The sequence below is a fragment of the Agelaius tricolor genome, unplaced genomic scaffold (genome assembly GCF_023055355.1).
Source record: "Agelaius tricolor isolate 1412-34295 unplaced genomic scaffold, bAgeTri1.0.p SCAF_89, whole genome shotgun sequence".
In the NCBI taxonomy this organism is placed as follows: Eukaryota; Metazoa; Chordata; class Aves; order Passeriformes; family Icteridae; genus Agelaius; species Agelaius tricolor.
Window position 1 is genome coordinate 170,001 of NW_027269349.1, and position 8,901 is coordinate 178,901.

An 8,901-nucleotide genomic window follows, 5' to 3' on the forward strand; every position below is an offset into this window, starting at 1 on the left:
GGGCGGGCTCTTGCGGGGCTCAGCCCCCTCACGGGCAGAAACCGCCTCCCGATGTCCCCTCACGGGCAGAAACCGCTTCCCAGTGTCCCGTCTGTCAAAGGGAAACCGCTCCCCCTTGTCCTGGCATCCCGTGCCGTGTCCAAAGTCCCTCTGCAGCTCTCCTGGAGCCCCCTGAGGCACTTCCAGGGAGGGATGGGGCAGCCGCAGCTGCTGTGGGCGCGCCGGGCCGGGGCTCAGCCCCCTCACGGGCAGGAGCCGCCTCCCGATGTCCCGTCTAGGCCCTCTGTCAAAGGGAAGCTGCTCCCCCTTGTCCTGGCATCCCGTGCCGTGTCCAAAGTCCCTCTGCAGCTCTCCCGGAGCCCCTGAGGCACTGCAAGGGCTCCCGAGGCCTCATCGGGGAGCTGCCACATTCCCCGTCCCGAGCGCTCCGTGAGGGGAACGTCGGCCCTCTGAGGCTGGAATGAAATCTATGACAGATGGCTTCAAAAAACGAAAAAAGCAATTATCAAAGGGGAAGGGTTTGGAACATGGCCTTTGAAATCCAAATTTGTTTAGCATTTTTAGCAGCTGAAATAATTTTCGGAGCATCTGATGAGAGCTTTGAGTGCTTCCTTCCCTCCTCTCCCTCGCCAAGCCATCCGTTCGAAGGCTGCCACTGGCACAGCGAGTTCCCTGCTTTATTGCCATTGGAATTTCTCATTGGGGAATGCTGGAATGAGGGGTGAACTGAGATGTGTCCTTTTGAAACCCTCCTGCTTTTGCAGAGGATGGAAGAACTGTACTCTAAAATTCTTCAAACATAACTACATGGAAATGGGTCTCATTATAGCTTCCCTTCCTTCCTCACTCTACCCTGATCTCCACCAAAAAGATGGGGATTAATCATTCCCCTTGTCCATTAGCCATAGCTAGTACCAGATCACTGGAAAAATTAATGAGGGGTGAAGGAAGCACCTTTTTGTCTCAGGCAGCTGTGCTGATGTTTTGAAACTGCTCCAGGGAATGTGGCTGCTGGGGAGCTGTTAATTGGCGTGGCTCCTATGGAAGCAGATCCAGGCTGTGGAGAGCTTGTCCAGCCTCCCCACATAACCAGGCACAGGCAGGGGCGGTTTCCCTGCCCACCTCAGGCAGCTGAAGGGGCTCAGGAGAGGCTGCACATCCGATGGGATGAGTCTCAGAAAAGAGGATAACAAGGCCCTGGAGGGGATTTAAAGCTGGCTGCTCCTGGTGTGGGCCTGGAGGACAAACAGCCTCTAATCCCGCTCCGAAGGGAGATCCAAGGCCTCTCTTAAGCCGCCCTGGTCTGGGCTCAGCCGGGAGCTGCCCCGGGGCTCTCTTCCTGCTGCCAGGCTGGGCAAGGGGGGCTCTGTGCCAGCCGGGGGGGCTCCGCACCCCCAAATCCGGCACCTTGCCCGGGTTCACGGCACGGGGTGGCAGCGAGGCCGTGCGCTTGCTGTGGGTAAGGGCCTCGCAGTCTCTGGGATCCCAGACCAGAGCTGTGCCTTGAGCAGCATCCCTGGGGAACTTACACGGTGCTGGGGCTGCTTCCCGGCACTGAGACTCGTTTGTTTCTTTCGTTACGGTCCTGAGGGAGGCAAAGCCCGGCTTTCCTGGGATGGAGCTGTGAAACAGAGCTGGTTTGATCAGGGAGAGTCAGTCAGGAAGTGTGGGGGCGAGTTCGGAACACTCTGAATCTTTGTGCATTTGGGGGGTGGCCGAGGTGTGCCTCACCCCGAGGGGCACGCGGTTCTTTCATGCCCATTGCCAGGACTACTTCCAGCAGAAATCCCTCAGTTTTCACCCAGCACAGAGCCCCGAGGTGCAGCAGGCGGCGCGCAGGGGCTCGGTGCGCCCTGGGAGCGGTCCCAGATGGGCTGGGAAGGCAGCGGTTTCCTCTGAGAGAGCTGAAGGTGCTGCCAGGTGTGCGGCCTCCTACCTGGAACGGGGCCACGGCTGGAAATGAGCGCGGGAGGGAGGGAGGCAGCGAGCGGAGCGTGGGTAATGCAATTACACAGCCGCTCCTCGTGCGCCGAGCAGGCCAAGCAGCACTAATGCCGCCGATAGCTGCGGGGAGGAGACGGCAAACAGCTGCTGGGACAGCGCCGTGGCTGCGCGGCCGGGGCAGCTCCTTCCAGCGCCGCCCAGGCCCGGCCCCGGGTGAGAGCGACCGCTCCGGCTGCGCCCCGCTGTGCGCACACCCATTCCAGAGCCTCCCAGCTCCGCACCAACGCCTCACCGCGGTGTGATCGCCTGCTTTGTTCGCACTCATCCTGGGCTGGAAATCCTCCCGGCATCCCGGCGCTCACAGGCTCCAGGCCTGTCCCGTGTCTGCTCCCACCCCTGGGTTCGTCTGTCTGTGTCACCGAGGGGAACGGGAGAAAAGCAAAATATTTGTACGTGTGCGCCTAAAATCAGATTTCTCAAGGGCATTTCTGTAACACGCTCCCAGGAGATGATTCTAGAAAGTGCAGGAGGTGTTTGGGAGCCTCTGAGCCCCAAAAATCGTCAGTGGCTCTTTAAAATATGGATTTATCAGGTGTGGCACAGTGGGGGGAGATGTTCCAAAGGCTCCTCAGTGCCTGGAGTTGTTCCAAATGGAGAACTCTGGGAGAGCAGCAGCTGGAATCAAAGAGTTCGGAATTGATAAAATTGTGGTGTTTATATAGGGGTAATGAGGCACCTCTATTATAGCTAATAGTAGAGATTGTATAAAGTGATAGAAATTGTATAAAGTGATATATTTACACAACATTATAGCTAATGGTGGAGATTGTATAAAGTGATCTATAAATTGTATAAAGTGATATATTTACACAACATCATAGCCAATGGTAGAGATTGTATACAGTTATAGAAATTTGGGATCCAGGGCTGGATCATTTCCCCTGGAGCCATTCCCATGGATCCAGGGCTGGATCATTTCCCATGGAGCCATTCCCGTGGATCCAGGGCTGGATCATTTCCCATGGATCCAGGGCTGGATCATTCCCGTGGATCCAGGGCTGGATCATTTCCCCTGGAGCCATTCCCATGGATCCAGGGCTGGATCATTCCCCTGGATCCAGGGTTGGATCATTTCCCCTGGAGCCGTTCCCGTGGATCCAGGGCTGGATCATTCCCGTGGATCCAGGGCTGGATCATTTCCCATGGATCATTTCCCGTGGATCCAGGGCTGGATCATTTCCCCTGGATCCAGGGCTGGATCATTTCCCTGGATCATTTCCCCTGGATCCAGGGCTGGATCATTTCCCTGGATCATTTCCCGTGGATCCAGGGCTGGATCATTTCCCCTGGATCCAGGGCTGGATCATTTCCCCTGGATCATTTCCCGTGGATCCAGGGCTGGATCATTTCCCCTGGATCCAGGGCTGGAGCATTTCCCTGGATCATTTCCCGTGGATCCAGGCTGGATCATTCCCGCTCCCTTTGCTCTTTCCGCAGCATCCCCAGCATTCCCGCTCCCATAGCGATTCCCACGGAAGGACCGTGTGCACGGGATAAAGGAGGCATTTAGCGATGGCACACGGATTGCTTTAGGAATGGCTTTGGGAATTGCTCCATCCTCCGGGGCCCGGGCAGGGCACGGCTCGGCCCGCCCCGAGCCGCGTGTGCCCGCGGGCTGAGGCTGCTGAGGCTGCTGAGGCTGCTGAGGCTGCGGGCCGGGCATTGCCGCCCCCGGCTCCCCGGCAGGTGCTGCAGGCGCCGCGCTCGATGGGCATTAGAGGAATTGGGGCCGCTCGCTGCCGGCGCCGCTAATGAGCCTCGATTAGCGGGACACAGCTCCAGCCTCGCCTGTTATTGCTGCGGGGCGGCGCTGCGGGGCTGCCCGGTGCGCCTGCGGCACGGCAGCCTGGGGAAGGGACACGGGATGGGTGCGTCCTGCCCGGGGCTGTGAACCTTTCCTGGTCCTGCGGAGCACTGCAGCCCCTCGTGAAAACGCCACTCACCCGCTCTTAAATGGTGACAGTTCCACGGTAATCACATGGTTAGAAATGTAGGAATACAATTGGAGTAACAACAATCTGGACAATTTGAATCAGGACAATAAAGAGTTACAGTCTGGGTGCCTTTTCTGGGCAGCACGAGCCCGGAATTAACAAAGGATGAACCCTTAAAAACAGCAGCCTGTTGCACATTCATACATCTCATATTCCATTCAAACACAGGATTCTGTCTGGGCATCCTCAGCTTCTTCCTCCCAGCCCTGACAGCGCCCTCGAGGCGGGAAGGAGCTCCTTTCTTCCGACAATGGGCAATAAATTCCTTTTCTCTAAGGGAAGATTCAGGTGTCCCGGGGCTGCTCTCTGGTGCGAGTGCCTCATCCCTTTCTTTAAAAATCCCACTGACATAGCTCTTATTTGAACTACAAAAGTTACCTTTTAGCTACAGGCCTCCATTTATGATATTATTAAAATAGTAACACAGCACTACTAATCGATACACAAAATACATGTGGTAGAGCCATTTAATGTGCACTTTTCGCCAAGTTCAGTATGAGAATGTTTATCCCAGTTACCGGGGGGTCACGGAAAATACCCCGTGCTGGCCAGGGAGCATTCGGGAAGCTGCTGCTGCCTTTCCCTGCCTGGCCAGGGACTCGGGAGCCGCACGTCCCAGGCAGAGCAGGGTCCCCTCGGGCCGCCTGGCAGCTGCAGCAAAGGTCAGAGAATTCATTAATTCATTAAAGTGTCCCCCGGCCGCCTCGGCAGATGCGCGGGCCAAGCCGCAGCGCTGGGCCCCGGGGAGCCGAGAGGACATCCCGGACCTGCCGTGTGCTGCTGCCGGGGGAGAGGGGAGCTAAGGCACCTCGGGAATGGAAAATATTCCCTGATTCGGGACAACTGAGGGCTCCAGGTCCTGCTCCCAGCTCCGAGGGCACAAAGGCACCTCTGGAAATGGGAAATATTCCCTGATTCGGGAGAACTGAGGGCTCCAGATCCTGCTCCCAGCTCCGAGGGTGCAAAGGCACCTCTGGAAATGGGAAATATTCCCTGATTCGGGAGAACTGAGGGCTCCAGGTCCTGCTCCCAGCTCCGAGGGTGCAAAGGCACCTCTGGAAATGGGAAATATTCCCTGATTCGGGAGAACTGAGGGCTCCAGATCCTGCTCCCTGCTCTGAGGGCACAAAGGCACCTCTGAAATGGAAAATATTCCCTGATTCGGGACAACTGAGGGCTCCGGGTCCTGCTCCCAGCTCCGAGTCATTGCTCATGGCAGGGGCACAAAGGCACCTCGGGAATGGAAAATATTCCCTGATTCGGGAGAACTGAGGGCTCCAGATCCTGCTCCCTGCTCCGAGGGCACAAAGGCACCTCTGGAAATGGGAAATATTCCCTGATTCGGGAGAACTGAGGGCTCCAGGTCCTGCTCCCAGCTCCGAGGGCACAAAGGCACCTCTGGAAATGGGAAATATTCCCTGATTCGGGAGAACTGAGGGCTCCAGGTCCTGCTCCCAGCTCCGAGGGCACAAAGGCACCTCTGAAATGGGAAATATTCCCTGATTCAGGACAACTGAGGGCTCCGGGTCCTGCTCCCAGCTCCGAGTCATTGCTCATGGCAGGGGCACAAAGGCACCTCGGGAATGGAAAATATTCCCTGATTCGGGACAACTGAGGGCTCCAGGTCCTGCTCCCAGCTCCGAGGGCACAAAGGCAGCTCTGGAAATGGAAAATATTCCCTGATTCGGGAGAACTGAGGGCTCCAGATCCTGCTCCCTGCTCCGAGGGCACAAAGGCACCTCTGGAATGGGAAATATTCCCTGATTCGGGAGAATTGAGGGCTCCAGGTCCTGCTCCCAGCTCCGAGGGCACAAAGGCACCTCTGAAATGGGAAATATTCCTCGGGTGGGGTGCTGGAGCTGGGGGCCATGGGGCCTGTAAGGGGCTGTGGGGTCCTGGTGTGCCACGCGTGCCATGGCAGGGACACCGAGGAAAGGCTCCTGGCACGGCCAGCAGCGCCCGGGGCTCTTTGTGCCAGCCCTCCCAGCTCCACGTGTTTACGTTCCTTCTGCTTAATATTTCTGCAATCTTCTCTGGCATCATCCACTCGCAATTTTTCTCCTCCCACTTCACACCTCGGCGGAGCCTTCTGGTCCCGCAGCAGATGCATTGTGAGGCTTCTCCTTCTCGGGCGCCCGCATATGCTCCATTAAAAGTGTTTGTTTCTTTCAGCGCCTCCCAGTTGGGATGTGACAAAAAGGAAAAAAAAAAAACCAAAAAACCCTCCCAACTTTTTTTTTTTTGGCCCGGGCTCGGCCGAGGAGCTCCAGGCGCGGGGTCCCCGTGTCACCGCCCGCTCGGTGCCAGCGCACCGGCAGCCCAAGATAGAAGCGGGGCTTTGCTGCGCGCAGGAACACGGTGGGAGGCAGGCAGGGAGGTGCCAAGCGCGGGCGCGCAGAGCGCCACGGAGCCGTTGCCTAGCGATGGCAGCGCGGGCAGGCTGGCATTTCCCGCGGCGCCCAGCCGTGCCAGCCCCCAGCTGGCACCGCCGCGGGGTGCTCCGAGGGCACGGGGCGCAGCCGGGAAACCGCGCCGCGGCTCCGCTGCAGGTGCGCCCCCCGCGTCCCGGCGTGAGCAGCGCTCCCCAGCAGCGGAATTCCCGCCTGCAGTAACAGATGGTGTGGAACGGCTCTGGCCGCAGCTGCGCCCATAAAACGCCTCTGTAATGGGCGCGCTTTTATTCCTGCTGGAAAAGGTGTTTGCTTCCAATTGCTGCAGGTGTGGAATTTCAGAGTAAACGGGCCCTGCCACCTCTGGGTGTGCGGCGCATCCCGGGCTCCCTTCCCGGGGCTCCGTGCGGGGCTGCGGCAGCGCGGGGAGCAGATGCTGGCTGAGCGATTCGGGCTGATGGACGGCACGCTCCGCGATGGGAGAGAAACCCCCATCCTTCCAGAGCACGGGAATTGCTGCTAAGCGGGGTCTCCTCTCCAGCCCTCCGGGCCCGGTGTCCCTCCCGGGGATCTGCAGCCCAAGGCGGGGCTGCCCCGCGGGTTTGATGCCTGGGCCCGGTGTCCCTGCCGGGGATCTGCGGCTCCAGGCGGGTTTGATCCCCGGGCCCGGTGTCACTCTCGGGGATCTGCAGCTCCAGGCGGGGCTGCCCCGCGGGTTTGATCCCGGGCCCGGGGATCCCAGGGATCTGCAGCCCAAGGCGGGGCTGCCCCGCGGGTTTGACCCGGAGCCCGGGCCCGGTGTCACTCTCAGGGATCTGCAGCTCCAGGCGGGGCTGCCCTGTCCCTTTCCAGCTCCGAAATAAAACCCAGCGGGTTTGATCCAGAGCCCGGGCCCGGTGTCCCTCTCAGGGATCTGCAGCCCAAGGCGGGGCTGCCCTGTCCCTTCCCAGCTCCGAAATAAAACCCAGCGGGTTTGATCCAGAGCCCGGGCCCGGTGTCCCTCTCAGGGATCTGCAGCCCAAGGCGGGGCTGCCCTGTCCCTTCCCAGCTCCGAAATAAAACCCAGCGGGTTTGATCCAGGCGGGGCTGCCCTGTCCCTTCCCCGCTCCGAAATAAAACCCAGCGGGTTTGATCCAGGCGGGGCTGCCCTGTCCCTTCCCCGCTCCGAAATCAGCTGGAATCACATTCCCGCAGCATTCACACAATTCCCAGCTGTGGAGTGACTCCACATTGGATTTTTCCGTCCTCCCTCGGGTCGGGCAGCCCTTCCCATCCCTTCCCTTCCCTTCCGCGGTGTGACACGGGCTGCTCCGTGTCGCTTTTCCCGCCGGTGCCCGGTTTCGCACGGCATTTTCCGCTGGCTGGCATGGAGAATGCGGCAGTACCGCTGTGGAACATGAGAAACTCACAGAGACGCCAATTACCGCAGGAAAACCGCGGGTGGAACCGGGAGGCAGCGCCTGTCAGCCCGGCCTGCCCCGCCTAAACCAGGCCTAAAACGGTCCGGATTAAACCTGCAGCAATTCCTGCGGTAATTCCTGCGGAAAAATGGGATTTCATTCATGCCTCAGGAGCTGCAAATAAAGCAAATACAGATCGTTTTATCTGCAGGAAAATATCGGGGGTGATGACTGCACTGGGGCTGTGTGAGAAATAAGAAATGCAAGGAAAGCCTCAAGCCTTCCTAGCGGATATTTCCCATTTCCCTGGAAATGATCCCGAATTCCTCCAGCAAACCCAGCCTGGGAGGGCACTCGAGCAAGGGGAGGCACTCCCTGCTTGGAGCAGCAGAAACGCCTTGGTTGTTGTGCTTGGGAGGGTAAAGGCTTCGAGCTGGGCGGCTCAGACACCGAATCCTCCTTGTTCTTCCTTTTCCCAGGCAGCATCAGCATGGAATAAACTGTCAGCATTAACATGGAATAAACTGAGAAACCGCCTCCAACTCCCCCTTCCCCTGCCCTGGCCCTTGTCCTGTGAGTGACTTGTCGAGTGAGTCTTGGTAGGAATGAAAATAAAAATAATAAAAATAATAAAAATAAAAATAATAAATGCAAGAAATAACAAATGCAGAAATCCAAATCCACCAAGGGCTGGGATGGAGAATTTGGGGCATTTGGTCCATCCTTGCAGGTCCAAGCCCTTTCCTGGGACACGCTCGGGGACAGGGGACACAGGTTTGTGTCACCACCCTGGGACACGCTCGGGGACAGGGGACACAGGTTTGTGTCACCACCCTGGGACATGCTCAGGGACAGGGGACACAGGTTTGTGTCACCCCCAAGGACACACTCGGGGACAGGGGACACAGGTTTGTGTCACCTCCATAGGAATGGTCCCTGAGGGTGACACAAGCCTGCGTCCTGGGGAGGTGACACAAACCTGTGTCCTGTCCCCATGCATGTGCCAGGGAGGTGACACAAGGGAGTGTCCCGTGTCCCTGAGCATGTCCTGGGAGCGACACAAACAAGTGTCCCATGTCCCCAAAGTGTCCTGGGGAGGGGACATAAATGTGT

At 58.4% G+C, this 8,901-nt stretch overlaps 1 protein-coding gene across 13 annotated transcripts in view; it reads left to right on the plus strand.

The window, feature by feature from the left end:
* LOC139585749 (uncharacterized) overlaps positions 1-8,446 on the plus strand; it is a 59,112-nt gene extending 50,666 nt beyond the window's left edge. For 6 of the 13 annotated variants that reach the window (XR_011677282.1, XM_071418675.1, XM_071418676.1 and 3 more), the window contains one exon: positions 3,442-8,446. Coding sequence is in view for 11 of the 13 variants with exons in the window: in XM_071418675.1 (XP_071274776.1) it covers positions 3,442-3,514 (73 nt within the window). In the remaining 2 variants the exon portion in view is untranslated. The other 7 variants (XM_071418674.1, XM_071418671.1, XM_071418673.1 and 4 more) reach the window with 2 other exon arrangements.
* Positions 8,447-8,901: the final 455 nt, after the last annotated feature.